The 22,004-nt window shown below is 40.6% G+C and overlaps 1 protein-coding gene across 2 annotated transcripts; it reads left to right on the forward strand.

Annotated features, from left to right (window-relative positions):
- Positions 1-3,534: 3,534 nt before the first annotated feature.
- Positions 3,535-21,646, forward strand: LOC126971346 (integrator complex subunit 8). Of its 2 annotated transcripts, none has more exons than XM_050817602.1 (9): positions 3,535-3,890; positions 4,011-4,220; positions 5,650-5,747; positions 8,177-8,307; positions 10,120-11,713; positions 13,837-13,999; positions 14,688-15,033; positions 16,762-17,019; positions 21,056-21,646. In XM_050817602.1, exons 1-9 carry the CDS (start codon positions 3,773-3,775, stop codon positions 21,273-21,275), a joined length of 3,138 nt encoding a protein of 1,045 aa, XP_050673559.1. In that variant the 5' UTR covers positions 3,535-3,772; the 3' UTR covers positions 21,276-21,646. The 2 variants fall into 2 exon arrangements, with proteins under 2 accessions (XP_050673559.1, XP_050673558.1); XM_050817601.1 differs by having other exon boundaries at positions 16,762-17,005.
- Positions 21,647-22,004: the final 358 nt, after the last annotated feature.

Genomic DNA, 22,004 nt, shown 5'->3' on the forward strand with positions numbered 1-22,004 from the left:
CGGGTACAAAATTGAGCATAATTTCATGCCTCATGCCGGGGTATGTGTGTACGTTAGGGAGGATATCTGCTGTCGCCGTCTCGGCAATTTTGAGGGTAGGGGCCTGTCTACTCTCTGGCTCCGCGTAGATTTAGAGGACCGCGTCCGCATCTATGCGTGTGTCTACAGGTCCCATAGTGGTAACGCAGAAACGGATCACCCCATGGGCTGCGTTCAAGCGGCATTTGATGACGTGCTTGCTCAGATCCCCTCCGCTGAAATCGTAGTCTTGGGTGATATCAACGGGCACAATGCCGAATGGCTTGGATCACGTACCACAGACTAAGCAAGGCAATCTGTGCATAATTTTGCATTGGCGTATGGTCTGTCCCAATTGGTTGAGTCGCCGACGCGGCTCCCGGATGTGGATAGCCACATGCCGTCCTTATTAGATCTTCTGCTGACTACACATCCCGATGGTTACCAGGTCTCTGTCGACGCCCCTCTCGGAACGTCCGACCATTGCCTGGTCAGGAGTGTAGTGCCTATCCGACGCCAACGTCGCAGACCACCAGCGACCCGCCGCGTTTGGCACTACAAGTCAGCAGATTGGGATAAGATGCGTTCCTTTTTTGCATCCTACCCTTGGGGCAGGGTTTGTTTCCTTTCGGATGATCCTAGTGCCTGCGCCGTTGCAGTAGCCGATGTGATACTGCAGGGCATGGATATTTTTATACCAAGCTCTGTAGTACCGATCGGTGGCAGATCACAGCCCTGGTTCGATGCGTCAGTTAAAGCAGCATCTGATTGCAAAAAACAGGCGTATCGAACTTGGGTTGCGGCGCTGGGCTCAAAGGATCCGAACTGCAAAGTTCTGAAGAGGAAATATAACCGTGCCTCCAGATTTTTTAAGCGCCAAATCGCCCGTGCGAAATCGAAGCACGTCGTCAAAATTGGCGAGCAGCTTTCCAGTTACCCGACCGGAACACGCAAGTTCTGGTCGTTGTCGAAAGCTGCTCTTGGTAACTTCAACCAGCCGTCCATGCCGCCGTTGCACATGAGGAATGACACCCTGGCCCATACGGCAAAAGAGAAAGCCGATCTCCTGTGCACTCTTTTTGCCTCCAACTCGACTCTTGACGACAACGGAAAAACACCGCCGACCATCCCGCGGTGTCAGAGCTCCATGCCTGAAGTACAGTTCCGAGAGAAAACGTAACGTAAACGTAAGGACGTCAGGAAGTCGAGCGGGCCGGATGGCATTTCTCCAATCGTGCTTAGAATGTGTGCCCCTGAGTTGACGCCGGTGCTAACGCGTTTATTCCGGCACTCTTATTCAAAAGGCGTAGTCCCTGATTCATGGAAGTCAGCCCTTGTCCATCCGATCCCAAAAAAAGGAGACAGTTCGGATCCGGCAAACTACAGGCCTATTGCTATTACCTCCCTACTCTCCAAAATCATGGAGAGCATAATTAACCGCCAGCTCTTGGTATACCTTGAGGGTCACCAGTTGATCAACGACCGGCAGTACGGCTTTCGCCATGGTCGGTCGACTGGCGATCTTCTGGTATACCTAACACATAGATGGGCGGCGGCTATTGAAAGCAAAGGGGAAGGCCTGGCAGTTGGTCTGGATATAGCGAAGGCCTTTGATCGTGTATGGCACAAGGCGCTCCTCGCAAAACTTCCATCATTTGGGCTTCCCGAGAGCTTATGCAAGTGGACCTCCAGCTTCCTCACTGGGCGCAGCATACAGGTCGTTATCGACGGTTATTGCTCGAATCCCAAGCCCGTGAACGCTGGAGTGCCCCAAGGCTGTGTGGTATCTCCCACGCTGTTTCTTCTGCATATCAATGATATGTTGGACACCGCCAACATGCATTGCTATGCAGACGACAGCACTGGTGATGCCGTATACACGGGCCATGCAGGTCTCTCTCGGGAAAACGTCGACCAGTGCCGGGAGAAACTTGTGTTTTCTATCGAGTCCTCTCTCGAGAAGGTCGCGGAATGGGGTAGGTTGAACCTTGTCCAATTTAACCCCCAGAAGACTCAAGTTTGCGCGTTTTCCACTAAAAAAAACCCCATTTGCCGTATCACCGCTCTTCGAGAACACTTCCCTTAAAGCCTCGCCTAGTATCGGAATACTGGGTCTCGAAATCTCGAGCAATTGCCAATTTCGTGGCCATCTGGAGGGCAAAGCCAAACTGGCTTCAAAGAAGCTGGGCGTCATAAATAGAGCACGGCAATACTTCAAGCCGGCCCACATTCTAGCGCTCTACAAAGCGCAGGTCCGGCCTCACATGGAGTATTACTGTCACCTCTGGTCTGGCGCACCCCAGTATCAGCTCGATCCATTTGACCGCGTGCAACGCAGAGCAGCTCGAATTGTCGGGGACCCAGTACTCTGTGAACGGCTGGATCACTTGGCGTTGCGTAGAGACGTCGCTTCATTGTGTGTCTTCTACCGCATTTATCACGGGGAGTGTTCCGAAGAGCTGTTCAACCTGATTCCTGCCGCCGAATTTCACCTTCGCACGACACGCCACAAGTTACGATATCATCCCCACCATCTGGATGTGTGGCGGTCCTCCACAGTGCGGTTTTCAAGGAGCTTTCTTCCTCGTACCACGAAGCTGTGGAATGAGCTTCCTTGTGCGGTGTTTCCGGGACGATACGACATGGGTACCTTCAAGAAAAGCGCGTACACCTTCCTTAAAGGCCGGCAACGCTCTTGTGATTCCTCTGGTGTTGCAGGAGAGTGTGGGCGGCGGTGATCACGTAACACCAGGTGACCCGTACGCTCGTTTGTCCTCCTATTCCATAAAAAAAAACGAATTAACAACAAAAAAAACGTAATCTGTGGCCAAAAGAGTATAATAATATCAAAGAGTATAATAATATATAGGGAATGCTTTATGCTGTGACCTGTCCCCTGTGGTAATTAGCTAATGCTATAGATGTAAGATATGCTTTAGATGTACCTATGACTGATTATTGGTACTCTATTAATAAAAGTATTGAAAAGCTGTGGATAGAATTATGGAAAGAGGATCAGAAGATTAAAGGCAAATGGTACGGAAGCATTCAAGCCAACTTACTAACAAGACCTTGGTACAACAAACTTCCAGAAGCCAGCCGTGATTACATCGCCACCATTAATAGATTGCGTTTTGGCCATAATACTGCACCGTCAAACCTAGCAAGACTTGGCATTATTCGAAATAGTGAATGTTCGCAATGTGGATGTAGCAACGCAGACATGAAACACCTGATTTTCGATTGCCAAAGCTTTTTAATTGACAGATTAGTGCTTGCAAGTGAGTTGAGTGAAGTCAATGATTATGATCTTTCTTCCTGCCCGCCGCCGCTTGAAAAATTGTTAAGTGATGTACATAATTTTAAGCCTTTGTACAAATACATTAAGAGTACAGTAAATAACATCTAGAAGGTAGTGAACAGTCGTGAAGCGCTCTCAAAGCGAAAGTGACCGAAAAAAGACAAGGCTTAAAGGTCTCGTTACCAGGCCATAAAATAAAAAAAAAATGTGGTAATTGGTAAACAGAACGAAAATGTAATGAATATTATTTAATAATATAGTATAACTTTATAATAAATAAAAATTATTTTGTTAGCTACAGGAATCTTCATAAGTGGTTGAAATTTGAATATTCGCTATATATATATTTATCTGCATTGAAAAATACAGTGATAGTATCCACATACATATTAAATCATATTGCGTTAACTGAGCAGAATCCAGATAACAAAATTGAATATTATTATTTTAATAATGGATGTAGATTTATTGAGACCTGGCACAGTACCCATATCACCAGACACTATATTGTGGTTTGAATTTCTATTGGATAAAAATCTCCTTAAAAGACATCTCAACAAACCTAACCCAGGTAATATTTTACATTTCGTATTTATTTGGCTTTTTTCATGGCACCAAATCCGTAAATTTTAAAATATTACCCTAATTGTTAGAAAGATTTTTTAAAATAGTTTATATTCTTCTATTTCAGAACCGACACCATGTCAGCTTATAGAGGAATTTCTATCTGTTGATACAAATAATCAGTCTTCTAAGCCTCCTAGTGAAAGAATTGTAGATACAGATTTACCTCCAAGTCCACCTGGATTAAGTACTCCAGCACCACTGCAGTTCACTAGAAAACAACTTGCTTTGAAGGTCCTTGGTTTAAAAGTAGCCTCAACTCTCCATTGGAATTTGGGTAATACATTTTTGGAAGTGTGGACGTGGAAGGTTCACCGATCACTTTATTGTATGGATACTGAATAAGACTGTGGAAGCTGTGGAATGAACTTCCTTGTGCGGTGTTTCCGGGACGATATGACATGGGTACCTTAAAAAAAGCGCGTAAACCTTCCTTAAAGGCCGGCACCGCTCCTGTGATTCCTCTGGTGTTGCAAGAGAGTGTGGGCGGCGATGATCACTTAACAATAGGTGACCCGTACGCTCATTCATCCTACTATTCCATAAAAAAAAAGACGACTGTTGCGCCCGGCTGTGTGGTATACTTGTTTGGGTAAAGTTAGCTCAAGTTGAGTAAGGGAGGTGAATCAGTAATTTATAAATAACTAAATTTATTGCAAATGTTTTTAATTTACGAATATAGAACTATGTATAGAACTATAATATAGAACTTAAAACATTGTATTTCATATTACTAACCTGGCCTTTTACTTTTGTTTCATTCTCTTAATCACACACCATTTTATTTTATATTAATGGCTACCCAGAGCTCGAAATTCAACCACAATTCATTTAATTATTAAGTTCAAACTTTATAAGGGTTTATTGTTTAAGACCTCTACAATGTTTGTGTGTGTATTAAATATGATATATGAAATGGTTTATCTCGATTTCCAGCAAAACTACAAGTCCTTTGGAAAATAAAGTAAAGTTGTAGGTAATAAAAAGGTCTATAACATTTGTAATTACCCTTTTTTCATATGACCTAAAAATTTATGTAAAAATTCGAATAGCCGAGTTTATGGTTTTATATTTTACAAAAGAAAATCCATGATAATTTGGTCAAAACTTACATTTTATGTTGCAATTAAATTGTTATAATTTTAATTTAAGGTATTTAATTATTTCCCCTTATTTTGAGTTAATCGAAAATTTTCACATTAAAATATCAGCTTATTAAAATAATTCGGTGGGCTCTTTGTTCATTGACATCTCTACTTTCTGATAGTGTAATAAAAAGTATACCTTACAACAGTAAATGTTCTCAGAAGATGCAAGTAAATGAAAAAAATTCAAGTCTGAATTAGATTTCATATTACATTGGTCGAGCAGCTTTAGACAACACTCAGAACTTGAGTGTTCCAGTCTGGTAACCAGAAAGCTGCCAAATGCCACAACCCAAGTTAGATATGCCTGTATATGCAGTCTGCTTTAACTGACACAGCAAACTAGGGCTGTGATCTGCAACCACTGGGTACTACTTGGATAAATATATCCATACCCTGTAGTATCACTTTGTCTACTGCAAGGGCACAGGCACTGGGATCATCCAAAGGGAAACAAAGTTTGCCCCCAGAGTAGGATGCAAAAAAGGAATGTATTCTATCTAGTGAAAACACAATAGAAGACATTGAGTATACTAATTAATTAAATAATTAACGTTGCAGATATTTTGGAAGCAAGATTACCACAGCATATCCAACAACAGCTTATGCAAGATCTTGTATATATGGCAACGGATGCTGAATTTGTGATACCACCACAGGTTTGTATTGACCTTGTACTCTTAACATAATCTTACTTCTGATAACATATAATAATATTCTTCACCTAAATAATTTATAAATGGTGATAAACTGTGAAAGCTGTGAAAACGTCGAAAAAAAGGTTGAGGTTGGCAGAAAACCTCTTTTTTTTTGAGCAATGCATGCACACTAACACATTGGGACTTGGGAGGCTCATTTGCACAGGATGCCGACTAGATTATGGGTACCACAACTGCGCCTATTTCTGCTGTGAAGCAGTAATGTTTAAGCATTACTGTGTTTCGGTCTGAAGGGCGCCGTAGCTAGAGAAATTACTGGGCAAATGAGACTTAACATCTTATGTCTCAAGGTGACGAGCGCAATTGTTTGTGCTGCTCAAAATTTTTGGGTTTTTCTATATTCCTGAATGTCGCTGCATTGTAATGGGCAGGACATATCAAGTACCATCAGCTGAACGCCTTGCTCGTCTCGTCGCTTAAAACTACTAAAGTAATAAACCTGGCCTGTTTTCATTGGTTCTCTAGCAGCAAGAGGCTCTATTAATGGTCGGTTTCTGAAGTACTTTTAACGGCAGTTTATCTATTCGATAGCGCTATTGGTTCGATAACCCACAAAAGTGTGTTTCTGAACGACGCAACACTAGTTAAACTCTGTTTAAACTACAGTTAACTCAACTGACCAATGTGTGCCGTTTAACTGTTCCATAACTTTATTTGACGTTTGATTTCAGTTATAGGTTATAATATAAATAATAAAGTACCTACCTCTGTCTTTCAAATATATTAACAGTATTGTTATTCGTGAATGTTAAATATTTTTTTATTATTTGGATTACGGCATAATGGATTTTCCGAGTAGTTCCTCAGAATCTGATTTGGAATTACTGGACTTTATTTCTAATATATCTGTACCAAGAAGTATTATTATGTTTTACCAATTTATTATAAAAGCACTTATTTGTCATCACAGAAAATAATATTGTACTCAAAACTGGGTTAATTAATGATGAATTTAAATGAATATTATTAATTTAAACTTACCATTTAAAACAGTGGCCTCTAGTGGCACAATAAGGAATCGATTGCATAACTATTGAACGATGCGATCTGTATTCAGAAACGAAGTGACAGTTAACCGACGCTTATCACATACATAACTTTAACGGATCAATAGCTAATAAGAGTTTATCAGAGAGCTTCAGAAACCGGGCACTAGACATATAAATTATCTAAGATTTTTCGGATGCATTCAGTAAAAACTACCATATCATACAGTAAGTGAAAATATAATATATAATAATAAAAGTTTCATAAGATCACTGTGTTAAAAAAACCCTGAATTGATACGGATGAAATAGAATGTGGAGACACCACTAAAAAAAAAAATCAAAACCCCTTAGATTTAATGCTAGTAATAAGAACATTTCTTATTTAATGGTTTCAAAAATCTTGAGAACCCCTGACTTATTTATTCTACCAGTAAACTAAGATCATCGCCCTGTACTCAGTCCAATGGCGTAGAACTAGCATCAGCCGAGCGGCGTGTCAAACGAAAAGGCATGTGCTTTGACCGATGCCGCCAATCACGGAAATTAGAATTATCACAAAATTACAAATTACACTCACTCAGTTACCCGTCAACTCGCGACTGGTACTAGGCTGAAGCCGGGTACTAGGCACCAGACCTGGAAGGCAATACGTAGGCGGAGATCGGAACCAACCACGATCGATGGCACGGCGCTGACTGAGGGTAGCTTTATAAATAAAGTGACTCAGCAAACAAGGTTGACAATGAGCGAGTGAAGTGGTTGCCAATCCAATTGTCACACATACTCCACGCCAGGGAGACAGCGCCTATTTTTGGAATCTTCTCCCTCTCTACCTGTCACCTTCCACAATATATTATGAAGAAAACGATTCAGTCTGAGAGTGCCAGTGTGGCATGTCCTCTCCCCAATGCTGTTCCAAGACATCTCCCATAGATAACGTGTCCATTAGCTGGAGATTAAGTTTTGGCTGGTTCGTTGGCGTGCGCCTCCTTCCAATATGGGCAACAGGTCTAATCATTTCTTCTTTTAGATGATGATAGATGTCGATGTGACATATAAATATACAAATTATTCAAATCAACAAATTTGCGCTGTTAAATTGTACCAATAATTAATTTTTCAATAGTCAAATCGCAATCCGGAGCATTTTTTCTTTTCGCCTATTTAATTTTAAATTTCGAAAGAGGCATTCAAAGAGTTTTCGCATCGAACACATTTTTGCACTGCAAATAGATTTTGGGGTATGAAGTTATTAATGAAATATCATTACATAAAGTTGATGTTTTATTTTCGCCCTTTACGTGTCTAATCATCAAGGTAGGTATTGTTATTATGTTAAATTTTTATTATAAAGTTGACATATAAATGTTTTGGTTACAGGAAATTTCGTCCGACATTTTGCAAAAACTTCATGTGCAGTTTGCACTCACATTGTACCATAGATGGGTCCTAAGGTTTCCTGTAAAATCTGCGTTGTATCTTAAATCTACTAAGGTACCATTTGTGCACATGTAAGTAACCTAATGTAACGTGCCATAATAATAGGTCTGGTCATAATTATTGTAACTGCTTAAAAAATTCTATTTTTTTTTGCGCAAACTACAAGCTAGCTATCAAGGTAGATGTAAATAAATGTACAGAATATAGAGTTATAGTAGTGAAGTCTCACTTAGTCAAACAATGTACCTCCGACTTTCCAGCAAGATTGCACCTGGTCACAAGTCAAAAGACTGTACCTCGTGAAGACCAAATCTGAACCCCTTAGACTACAAATTATGCGCAGTTGTAGAAGACATGGCCTGCTCTAAACGACACGTGGACATCGAGTCGCTTAAGAAATCTCTAGAACAAGCAGTGACTAAATTTCCGATGGAAACTATGCCTAAAATTCGTGGCCAAAAAAGATAGTAATTCCTAATAAAAGTATTATTTATTGCTTAGACTTCTCTATGTAACATATTCAAAGGCATAAAAGGCATTTATTTTCTCAAAATTGATTCCTTTAGAATTCTTTTTGATGTCATTTCTAATAACTTCTTGATGCTACTACCGCTTCGGAAACAAATGGCGCTCTGAGAGAGAAGAAGCGGCGCAAGAAACTCTCCCAGCATTCTTTTTTTGCGCTCTTTTCAATAAAAATATACAATAATGTAAAGTCATTTCTATCGCTATAAAATAATCACAATCTAGTCCCAGGCTGTCCGATCCTTTAGATATTCAGCAGTGGAGTAATAGGATTTACGACAGAGCCATTTTTTATAAAACATTTAAATTTATTTATAGATAATGCCTGAACAGTGGCTGGGACTTTATTAAAGAAGTGTATACATTTACCCTTAAAGCTATTATGTATCTTATAAAGCCTACTAGAGTTAGTTACAAGCAATCTCTTATTTCTAGTGTTATAATAATGAAAATCATTATTAAGAGCAAAAAGGTGACGATTTTTGTGAACGTATATTAAAATTTCATAAATGTACTGACAATGAACAGTCATAATATTTATTTCTTTAAATTTTTCTTTGAGAGACTGTCTATAACCAAGCTGATATATAGCACGAACAGTTCTTTTTTGCAGAGCAAACACAATACCAATGTCAGCAACATGACCCCATAGTAAAATACCGTACGTCATGATGCTGTGAAAATAACTGAAGTACACTAATCTAGCGGTCGCAACATTCGTGTACTCTCTAATCTTTCTAACTGCATATGCCTCAGAGCTGAGTCTATCTGCTAGATGGGCAATATGTGGACCCCACTGAAGCTTTTTATCTAACGTGATACCCAATAAGACTGTAGTGTCCACAAGTTCCAATCTCTGGTCATTTATAAGTACGTTGGTTTGTACCTCCGCTGTGTTTGGTGTAATGAGCCGTAAACACTTTTATTTACTGTTTAAGTGCAGATTATTCGTCTCAAACCAACGCACTATCTTTGAGAATGCATTGTTTACCTTGTCATCAATATCTGCACGTCGCTTCACTTTAAAAATAAGTGAAGTATCATCAGAAAACAATACAATCTCATGGCTATCATCTACCACAAACGGTAGATCGTTAATATATATAAGAAACTAGAAAGGACCGAGAATAGAACCCTGTGGAACACCTATTCCCACAGGTTTACCCGAAGACCGTTTGCCATTTACATCGACTATCTGACCTCTTTCGCTTAAATATGATTTTAACAGATTTAGGGCTCTTTTATTAGTTTTAAGATTAAATTACGTCATAATAAATCAATCATATTAATATGTAACGGAACTTATGACCAGTGTAGTTATAACCTAGGTTTAATAACGAATTTCTTCTTCATTTCAGGCCTATGTCGCATACAGATAACAACTATGGTTTAATAAACCAAAACTTTGATAAAGTATTGCGTATGTGTGAATCAGCTCGTTTCCAAAGTATAAGATACTTGGAGGGTATACTAGCTTATTACGAGACAACGCTTGGAAGGCGAGAATCGAGGAAGATTAAGATCCCTGTCATAGATACCTTTGAACACCTTACTGAGAATTCAGAGGGTATGAATCATAATTGGGATGCTGGTGATGTTTATATCAGCCAATACGAATTAGCAATGCAGATACATTTTGATCTTTGCTATAATTACTTCTTTTTCGGACAACATGATCGCGCTAAGAAGCATATACTAGGCTGTAGGGAAAATTCTAAGTTGCTGGAAAATGAAATAGAAAAATTTGGTTATGGTCCGCTAAAATGGATGCCTTGGGGAAATTTTTACTATGCAAGCATGACTGAAAATGATATTTTAGGATATATAAGAGCTCTTAATTTGGGCTATGAGCTTCTTAATGAACAGCCGTCCTTACTGCAGAAACTTCAGGAATCTATTGCCAATCATTACACAGGGATTATTGCAATTCTTCAAGCTGATAATCTAAAACGAGAGATCCCTCTGGTTCATAGAGAAGTTGTAGAAATGGACATACAAGGTTCTGCCTCGAGTGGAGCCTTCACTGTAGCAAGGGATCTTCTTAACCGCGTGTCTGTTTTAAATGCTGTTCGTTATGCGCTCGAAGGTGGCATACCATCAACCCATCCAGAATTCATTAATAAATTTAAAACTATAGGAATTAAATATTTTGATCTACTTTTCTGGGCTGTCGGACCTGTTTTGACATCAAATTTATCAGCTAAAGAATGGGAGAACCTGAGGATTTTTTTCCTCCATTTAGCTACATCACAATGTCGTCTTCCCATAGATCGAATTGATGAATATTTACGGAAATATGTCGGTGATGGTGCTGAGGTTATTCGGCGAAAATTAATTTCTGATAAACAATTAAATGATATCTTGGAGGATTCAAATAACATTGATGAAGAGGACATGGACATCCCAAGGGAACTGCTTACAGATGATTGGGAAACTCCTAATTTTGATTTTAAATCAGTACCTGAACTAGAAATGGGCAGGTTGAAAAAGCGTTTAATCGAAGCATCCACGGCTGATGACGTCCGTATGAACTTAGTTAAGCTTGCAGTAATGTCACCTTCATCAGCTCTGTGGAAAATCAGTCCATCTTGGAAGCCGCCAGGTGGATTAGGAAGTTCCTTGATGTCTCTGCCAAGAGGGTTTCTCCAAGACTTTGGGTATATAGTGTCTGGTGCGGCAAGATCTCGAGCTGAAGCTGGATGTTCTCGGACGGCGTTGTCATTACTGTCTGTACTGGAAAATGAGGCGCGGAGTCAACTAGGGGGTGGGTCAGATCCAATACTTTTGCGGCTATGTCGACAATTATCGTGGGAAGTGCTGTTTCTGCAAGTCAATGTGATGTTGAGTGAATGGCCGCATCACCGCCTCAATTTGACAACGCTCGCCACCAAGTGCAAGACTTGCTTATCATCTGCGTCAGCTGCGGGCGATGGTGTCGTTCCTCGTCCTCAGGTATGTAATGTTTATTGGAAGGTTTGTTTCATTCAAAGGCATCTTCGACTTTGTATTTGCCATGTTTTGAAATGTATGGTTACAACATTTTTAAATGAAGCTAATGACTTAAACATGAAAAGGTCTAAGTGGCAAAGTTCGGTATTCATATACACATTCGTCTGATAAAACAATTTTTAACATAAACGGTCCTGCTATGCGGAATGCTAAACAACGCGACGGTTTATTAACACATTTACATAATGATATTAGAATGTGCTTTGCCAGTTTATTTGTCATAATCCCAACGTGATATACGTGATTTGGATAATTGGTTCGCGTGCTTGACATATTGTCAATGTTTGTCAGATACGTGGATGATGTATACGTTATGTATTAGGGGATTGGTCATATTAAAAGATATGGATTTTTGAACTGCATATATTAGCTAGCCTAGTGTATTCAAAAAAGCGCGAACACTTTTCTTTTAGGCTGGCAACGCGTCTGTTCTCTTTCCTCGTTGCTACAGCAGAATGTGGGGGACTCAGACCACATCATAAGGTGACTCGTACGCCACACTTTTTTTGTCCTCCTCTTCCATAAAAAAATATGTACCTAAATCATTTTAGAATATAGTATTTTTTTTTATTAACGCCAGTGTTATACACATTTAAATAAAATACTTTTTTAGGATGAAAACGTGTTTCCTGCAAAAGTAACAAAATCGTCGGGCTAAATAAATGAATAGATTATAAAAATGTATCTTTTACGATAATAATAAGCAACAAGTACAGTTATAAGAACATTAACAATAAGATTTATTTTAAAATATATATATTTAAAAGTGTAAGATCGAGTGTTTCTTGAATTGAAATGACTATGTAATTCAATATTTGCATCATTTTTTCAAACAACCTTTGTGCAACCTGCAAAAGGCACTATCTAGTACGTACACTAAGAGTCGAAAAAGTGAATATTACCGAAAAATAAAATACAAAAGCATAATTAAAACCAGAAGTTTTTGTTACTAAATAAATATTAAATTCTATAATAAAAAGTTAGTAAAACCTACTACATTATGCATAATGCCATCCCTCAAATAAAAAAATTTTATTGTATTTTTAAATAGGTGACATATACATGTGAAAAATGATTCAGGTACCCTTGGGATGACGATCCATATGATTTCTGCACCACTTTATAACCCACGAATGTATTTTAAAACTTTTCTTTAAATCCTTTCCGTCCAGGATCCGATCGTACTCACCTCGCCTAACCGAACTGATCCGTGTGCCGGGACAGTTTTAAGCCCAGCCCACTACGGGATAGTTTTAGTTGCGCTATTTTAAAGTCATGAATGCTTCGATATTCAAATTCAAATATTTTTATTCAAAATAGGATTTAAAATCACTTATTGAACGTCAAAAATTACCACCTATTCAAAATAGACTGCCTCAGACCTGAGCAGAACGGGCGCAAGAAACTCAGCGGACTTTTTTAAAAATAAAATGAGGATTACAATGTGATATCGTACAATAAACATTTATAATTAAAGAGCCTGAGGGTGTTCGCTTCATACCCAGTCTGTGGTATCATTAAGAAAATCGTTTATGCTATAGTAACCTTTCTCACACAAACGTTTTTTATCATTTCTTTTAAATTTCGTAACACATTTGTTTTGTACATTTTCTAGGATCATATTGTTGAAGCATACATCGCCCAATAAAAGACTTACTAACTCATATTTTCATATTTTATATGCGTTCACTGGCCGCATGTATAAAATTACTTAACTACTAGTGGACAGTTTTGACACTTTAATATTGTTTTCGCTATAATATGTTCTTCTACTTCACATCGATGTAGTGATCGTCGCCCGCCCGCACTTTGCCACTCGCCGGCGCCAGGTTCATAAATTCATATTCAAATATTTTTAATCATAATAGGATGTGAAATAACTTATTGGAAGTCAAAAACTACCACCCATTCCAAAATGAATGCCTGACTGTCAGGTCATTTTCTTGTATGTTTTTTCTCTATAAGATTAGGAAGATCATTTATATAGATAAGGAAGGAAGAGGAACGGTCCAAGAATAGACCCTTGTGGTACCCCATCAATATCCTTATTGTGTGTCAATTTTCAGGTGATAGAAGCCTGCTGGGTCTGCCTCGTGAACGCTTGCGAGTGGGAGAACGCTGTCGCAGTGACCGGGCCCGGGGAACTCCCCGCCTTGCTCTGTACTGCTTGCTTTGAGCTGCAGAGGGGCAAAGCGACCAGGAAATTCCCGAGACCTTTATGGGACTATGGTAAGAGGTTTTTACTATTCATGTAAGAAGAAACTGTGTAGAATAACGTACATGCTACATACTATATATATTACTATATATATTGTATATTTTTATTGAAAAGAGCGCAAAAAAATAATGCTGGGAGAGTTTCTTGCGCTGCTTCTTCTCTCTCAGAGTGCCATTTGTTTCCGAAGCGGTAGTAGTATAAAGTAGTATCTAGTATATTAGAAATGACATCAAAAATAATTCTAAAGGAATCAATTTTGCAAGAGCATCAGAATTGATTGGTTGCTTGTGCTGTGGAGTGGGGGGTGTCAAAAAAGGAAAGTTGGATAGAACCACTTTTTTGATTGGCCAACTTTACTTTTATGACATCCATTCACAGTTCAATCATTTAACCAAACAAATCTCACTTTTTGTTGTTGTTTTGTTGTTAGAAATGTAGCTCAACCAGTGGGAGGCTCCTTTGCACCGGATGCCGGCTAGTTTATTGGTACCACAACGGCGCCTATTTCTGCCGTGAAGCAGTAATGTGTAAGCATTAAGCATCAGCTGAACGTCTTGCTCGTCTCGTCCCTTATTTTCATTTAAAAAAATGTGGTCTATGAAAAAATAAGTGTGGGAACCTCTAGTGTTTTGTATATACTCCCGTTCAGGCAGTTTTTGAAGTGGCTTTTGTTAAATCCTCTCATTGTTAATGTTTCAGTGCTGTCAGTATTTAATAACGGGTCGACTGTTCCGGTCAAGAGGACCGCAGGTGGCGTGCCAGCACACGGACGGGATGCGGCCGCCGCAGCTGAGGCCAGAGCCTCGCTGAACACCTTGATGTCCACGTTGAGAGAGCCGCTCGCCATCAGCGTGATGCTATCCCTGCTGGCCAAGATATACAACCTGATGATAGACGACAGCAGCCTGGAGCTGGTCACGGAGTACACCGGGCTGTGGCCGAACAATATATCCAACGTCAACAATTATAATGCGAAACATATCCTGGAATCTATCACAGAGCTTCTCGAGAGGAGTTTGAAGTTCTATCCCTATAATACCTCTTGGTGAGTCAAAAATTTGTGATAATTTAAAAATTTGTTTAGCACACAACAGCACTTTTTGGTAATAGTATATTTAATATAGCTCCTCAACTGTATAATAAAATACCAGCATCATTAGTGGACAAAAACTTAAATATTAACTCTTTTAAAAATAAAATTAAAGGAAGTTTTAATGACGATAAAATTTTATTCAGTTAAGGAGTATTTAACAGACATGAATCTATAGTCATTAGAATAAGTTAATTTAGATATTTAAAGTTGACATTTTTAATAAACAATTTTTATTTTTCACATTTGCAATATTATGATGGATAGTAGATAGTACACTTTTATCAATAATGTTGTTTTGATTTTATATAATTTTCGCCAGATTATAAGCACCTATAATTATTATACCAATGTACCGACTCAATCTATGCAAATAAATGACTGGATTTGATTTGAAAAATATGGGTCATACTCTGTCAGATCGCACATCTATCCAGAAGAACCATTGAGCTCATGCGTAGTGGTAATAACTATATAACTGCTTATGAATATACGATATATGGGATACGATCTCTGCCTTTACTTGCATAATATTTATTTTTCTACTTTTATCTGTAATTTATACAGTCACGATCACTTTGAAAAAAGTCTATACTCTATGTGCTATGGCCTAACAAAAATTTGTAGACCGTACTTTAATGTCGCCAAAAAATAAAGTTTTTTGGTGCAACAGATATATAAATATTAGATAAAACCTATTAGATACATGATATTTTCATGTTTGAATCATTAGACTAGACATTTTAATGTCAACTTAAGAAAAAAAAACTTTAATATCATTGTCCAAGATGCTGCTACGTATATTCTTTAAATTTAATTGTTTCCCGTGTTGGCTGTATGAGTGTACCATTACCATTCCTTGAAGTAAAAATAAAACCACTGAGCAGAGATAAGTATGTATACTTAAATACATGTCCTTCCCATTTAAGCGGCAACTCAAAAGCTTGTGGTTTTTGTTTGTTTCAATTCTATATTATTTAAAAGTTCCTAGTAGAAAAATTACTGCATGCGACTCATTGTCTAACTAAGCCAAAAACGCTCGTTGCGTCATTCATTGCGATGTTCGCCTGCGGTTTACATCGCAACCCACACCACTCGTACCTACAAGTTTGGAAGAATTACGATCACTTTGGTTCTGTAGGGTTCAAATTCAAATTTTAATATATTTTTATTAAAAATAGGATTCAAAATCACTTATTGAACTTCAAAAACTACCACCCATTCAAAATAGACTGCCTCAGACCTGAGCAGAACGGGCGCAAGAAACTCAGTGGGCTTTTTTTTCTGTACAAATATGGATTACAATGTAATATCGTACAATAAACATTTATAATTAAAGAGCCAGAGGGCGCTCCATTCCCAGTCTGTGGTGTCATTAAGAAAATCGTTTATGCTTTAGTAAACTATTCCACACAAGCGTTTTTCAACAATTCTTCCAAACCTCGTTACACACTTGTTTTGTACATTTTCTGGAATCATATTGTAGAAGCAAATACATCGCCCAATGAAAGACTTACTTTGCAAATATATTTTTCAATGAAAAAAGAAAGCCCGCTGAATTTGTTGCGCCCATTCTTCTCAGGTCTCAGGCATTCGTTTTGGAATGGGTGGTAGTTTTTGACTTTCAATAAGTGATGTCACATCCGATATTTTGCATATGTTTGTTCCTCGTGTCTTCACCAGGTTGCGCCTGTACGGCGACGTCGAGATGGCGGCGGGGCGGTGGTCTGCGGCGCTGCGGCGGTACCTGTGCGCGCTGGCGGCCGCCTCGTGGCACTTCAGCAAGCGCGCGCCCGACGAGGGGGGCGTGGCCAGGCGAGCGGCGCGCTGCTGCCAGGCGCTGGCGTGTCCCGCGCAGGCGGCCGCGCTGTGCCAGCTGCCGGACGAGCCGGACTACACCACCGCCTTCAAGTGCTTCGCGGAGAAGGTGGGTCTTGTGAGGTACGCCGGCGTGTGTAGTGGCGGCCGCCTCGTGGCACTTCAGCAAGCGCGCGCCCGACGAGGGGGGCGTGGCCAGGCGAGCGGCGCGCTGCTGCCAGGCGCTGGCGTGTCCCGCGCAGGCGGCCGCGCTGTGCCAGCTGCCGGACGAGCCGGACTACACCACCGCCTTCAAGTGCTTCGCGGAGAAGGTGGGTCTTGTGAGGTACGCCGGCGTGTGTAGTGGCGGCCGCCTCGTGGCACTTCAGCAAGCGCGCGCCCGACGAGGGGGGCGTGGCCAGGCGAGCGGCGCGCTGCTGCCAGGCGCTGGCGTGTCCCGCGCAGGCGGCCGCGCTGTGCCAGCTGCCGGACGAGCCGGACTACACCACCGCCTTCAAGTGCTTCGCGGAGAAGGTGGGTCTTGTGAGGTACGCCGGCGTGTGTAGTGGCGGCCGCCTCGTGGCACTTCAGCAAGCGCGCGCCCGACGAGGGGGGCGTGGCCAGGCGAGCGGCGCGCTGCTGCCAGGCGCTGGCGTGTCCCGCGCAGGCGGCCGCGCTGTGCCAGCTGCCGGACGAGCCGGACTACACCACCGCCTTCAAGTGCTTCGCGGAGAAGGTGGGTCTTGTGAGGTACGCCGGCGTGTGTAGTGGCGGCCGCCTCGTGGCACTTCAGCAAGCGCGCGCCCGACGAGGGGGGCGTGGCCAGGCGAGCGGCGCGCTGCTGCCAGGCGCTGGCGTGTCCCGCGCAGGCGGCCGCGCTGTGCCAGCTGCCGGACGAGCCGGACTACACCACCGCCTTCAAGTGCTTCGCGGAGAAGGTGGGTCTTGTGAGGTACGCCGGCGTGTGTAGTGGCGGCCGCCTCGTGGCACTTCAGCAAGCGCGCGCCCGACGAGGGGGGCGTGGCCAGGCGAGCGGCGCGCTGCTGCCAGGCGCTGGCGTGTCCCGCGCAGGCGGCCGCGCTGTGCCAGCTGCCGGACGAGCCGGACTACACCACCGCCTTCAAGTGCTTCGCGGAGAAGGTGGGTCTTGTGAGGTACGCCGGCGTGTGTAGTGGCGGCCGCCTCGTGGCACTTCAGCAAGCGCGCGCCCGACGAGGGGGGCGTGGCCAGGCGAGCGGCGCGCTGCTGCCAGGCGCTGGCGTGTCCCGCGCAGGCGGCCGCGCTGTGCCAGCTGCCGGACGAGCCGGACTACACCACCGCCTTCAAGTGCTTCGCGGAGAAGGTGGGTCTTGTGAGGTACGCCGGCGTGTGTAGTGGCGGCCGCCTCGTGGCACTTCAGCAAGCGCGCGCCCGACGAGGGGGGCGTGGCCAGGCGAGCGGCGCGCTGCTGCCAGGCGCTGGCGTGTCCCGCGCAGGCGGCCGCGCTGTGCCAGCTGCCGGACGAGCCGGACTACACCACCGCCTTCAAGTGCTTCGCGGAGAAGGTGGGTCTTGTGAGGTACGCCGGCGTGTGTAGTGGCGGCCGCCTCGTGGCACTTCAGCAAGCGCGCGCCCGACGAGGGGGGCGTGGCCAAGTGTGCGGCCGCAGATTTATATACAGGGTTGTTTGTTGAGAATGGCGGTGATGGCCAAGTCGGAAATACGAGACTTAGAGGAAAGTCGTCAAAGGAGTTATGCCCTCGATTTATAAGGAAACCAAAAACTGCATATTTAGTTTTTTTAAAATTTCTTGCACTTTTGGCGGAAAACGACCCGAATTATTAAAAAAAAATACATCCGGTATTATTGAACCAATGGACTCTGTTGCAGATTAGGATCAATCTTTGCAAAGATATGTAGTACTAAAAATGAGAGAAAATACCAAATTTTCAATACAATACGATAGTCTAATGAAAGATGTTGTTCACAAATTACATATATATTTTATATTAAACGGATGTTATGAAATCGTACTGACTGTTAATACCGCGCGCGTCGCGTCAAGTGCTAAGTGAGAAAGGTGTACAATTACATCGTACATGTAATTTACAATGAAGTTATTAAACAGCCACATTAATATATCAGTCACCAACTGAGTAAGTTTTGAGTTATAATTTAGAGGATAGTCAACGGAATCGAAAAATTATTCGTTATGACCTTGTTTTGTTGCTTTACTAGATGTATTAAAAAGATGTATTTTTTTTCTAACTTAATCATAGGTAGAGCTAGCTCGTAAGATATAACTATTAGTTCTATAGTTAGTAGATCTGTGAGGTTCATATAGCCCGGTTCCTATAATAAACTAAGTCTCATAGTTTAACAACTACGAATGATAATCGGCCTACCAAGTACCGCTTTAATATTCATTATCTTTTTAAACATATCGTATTCTTATTGCGCTCAAACCGCTTTGCAAAGAATAAACAAAAAATTGTGACAATGACACTGACATTGTTGACATTTGACAGAAATCGTTACAAACGAGTGATCAAGTGATGTGCCGCTGGCCAGTAGTGACATCGATTCAGCACCAATTGATACACTTCGTTTAACGAAAAAATTCTTACGACTAAACCTTTCATAATCCCAAAAAAATCATACAAAATAAATTATTTTTATGTACTTTATTTTACTCCTAAAGCGTACAATTAACTGAAATAACTTACAATTCTTTATTATAAAGTAGATAATTATATTCATTGATATTTCTTTACATAGAAAAATAGGCAGCTTTGAGACAAACAAATTTATATTAATTGACAAATAAAGAGACCATACAACCAACAAATTAAAGGAAGAAGGATGGATAGCTTAACGTTACTTTACCAAATGTCAAGGAGATTTTGAGACTCCTATGAAGTAAGCTACTGACGCATAAAAAATGTTCGAGACCTATTCCATGATTCCTGAAACAATGAGTAATATTCTACGATAATATATTCTAGCTGACCCGACAGAGTTTCGTAAAGGACGCTTCGAAGTCCTTGATTAGTTTATTTTCCATTGTCAGTGTTTTATTGTTTATTTATTTTGGAATATGTTGAAATGTGTTTACTTTAGCTGAAAAATTTTCGTAAAATATGTTTCAGTAACTATTTTGTCCCAATATAGCGTAATATATCATACACAATTGATCTCGAACTTCAAGGTCATTCAAGATCAAGGTTTTCTGTCCGCGCAAGTAGTGTTCAATATTTTTTTTTCTATGCCATTTCGAAGGAAGTATTTTTTGAATAGAAAACAACGATTATCACGACTTACAAATCTTTAGATTTATGTCGTGAATTTCGTACTTTACTCAACATTTATTATTATTATTAAAAAAAAAACAACATTAAATTTTCTATCGTTAAATATGTAAATGTAAAGTCTAGATACTTAACATCTATTCATGAAAGTACAATCGCTAACGCGTGGTCTCTGTCATCTCTTTGTCCATCGTCATTTTCGTGGTTATCTTTCTGCATGAATATCTCATATTATTACTATGAAGCATTTAAATTTTAGTTTTGTTTACATTGAAAATAACCGTTTATTCTAAAATGTAACTGTTTTTCAACTTTTGTCGAAATAAAGGTGTAAAATAAAATAAAGAACTAAATCAAATAATTTAAAAGTCAAACAATAGGCTATTTGAGTAGTTTCTGAAAACCATCTCATTAGTATTAAATAGTGTCAAACCTTCTTAAAATATTCATCTTTGTTTATTCTAAGTTTTTAATTAAATAAATCGTTCCAAAATACGCCAAATAATTACGTTGTCAAAACGCTTGCTCCAGCAATATGGCGCCGTGTCAAACTTGTGACGTCACACGTTTGTAAATAAACACTGTGTGTGTATTGCGAATAGCGTATTTTGTTGTTAAACTTCGTTATTTAATAGTTCGTAGCTGTAATTTACTTCTAAATATGAGTTACAAATGGTGTGCAGTACCATTGTACACAAATACTACAGTAAATATGCCGGAAAAACTATTTATAACTGTTCGAACAAATATTCAATATTTTTTATGATTATTAATGCGACTCACTTTTAAAGTCCATTATCTATGCGGATGGTAATAAATAAGTAATTATTTTCCATACTGTCAAATAGCCTATTGTTTTACAATTTATTTCAATTACAATAAACGTATCACAGACGAGCAGTGCGGCGGACGCCATGGACGGCTACTACGGCTGCCTGTGGGACGGCACGCTACTGGAGGTGTGTGCGGCGCTACACGCGAGGCGCGGGGAAGGCGGACGACGGGCACGAGCCGTGCGTGCGGCTGGCGCACTCGAGCTTAACGCGAACAACAGCGAAGACATCCAGCGCGAGGCCGCCGCCGTGCGACGCGCACGCCTGCTGCGGGCGCTGACCGCCCAGTACGTCGCCTGACGAGTGACGCCTCAATAAATATTGCTGACATGCATTGGTTTCCTCTCTCAAAATCCTTTTCAGCAATATTCTAAAGTGGCCGCCCGTGCCTCCGTCCGAGCAGATGTCTTTCACTTTGCAATCTAATCAAGAAATCGGATGTACTTCAAAATTTCATAGTTTTATATTTTGACCCCTGATTTATTGCTAAATAAGTAAGAAAGCTAGCCGTTTTGAAGTTAACAGGAACAATTTGTCCCTGTTAAATGCAGATAATGAATGCAGATAGACCTAAATCTAAAAATCGGTGCCGCTCGGTATTCTGTAATAGGTAGATACATAGATAATAAAGATATATTATGTGTAAATTCATTGATTCTTCCTCGTCATCAATAATGCTTAAATAATTTTCGAATTTAAAACTCTTGTGGCCTTACAAAATAAACAAGCAAAATATACCTGAGATAAAACCAAAAATATGCAAAAAGTTGACTATATCAAAAAGTGTGCATGTACACAAGAAGTCACAAGTATGCACGCAAGAAGTTATACTTCTTTGGCGTAACAAAGCAAAAATCCTTAAATTATTTATTGCTTTTGCTATTCTACGTTTGTAGAAAGTACAATATTTTAAAAATTTTGCAAAGATGGATTTGACAGTTAATTATTAAATAACGAATACGGCTGTATGGGCTTGAACCCTTTGCCTGTCCTAATAATGGACGTAGAA

The sequence above is a fragment of the Leptidea sinapis genome, chromosome 23 (assembly GCF_905404315.1).
Source record: "Leptidea sinapis chromosome 23, ilLepSina1.1, whole genome shotgun sequence".
Taxonomy (NCBI): Eukaryota; Metazoa; Arthropoda; class Insecta; order Lepidoptera; family Pieridae; genus Leptidea; species Leptidea sinapis.

Excerpts from the sequence above, each read along its gene's own strand:
- LOC126971346 (XM_050817601.1), top strand. The coding sequence starts at position 3,773 with ATGGATGTAGATTTATTGAGACCTGGCACAGTACCCATATCACCAGAC. Across the intron at positions 5,748-8,176 it reads AATTTGTGATACCACCACAG|GAAATTTCGTCCGACATTTT; the intron begins GTTTGTATTGAC and ends TTTTGGTTACAG. Across the intron at positions 17,006-21,055 it reads TCAAGTGCTTCGCGGAGAAG|ACGAGCAGTGCGGCGGACGC; the intron begins GTGGGTCTTGTG and ends AACGTATCACAG.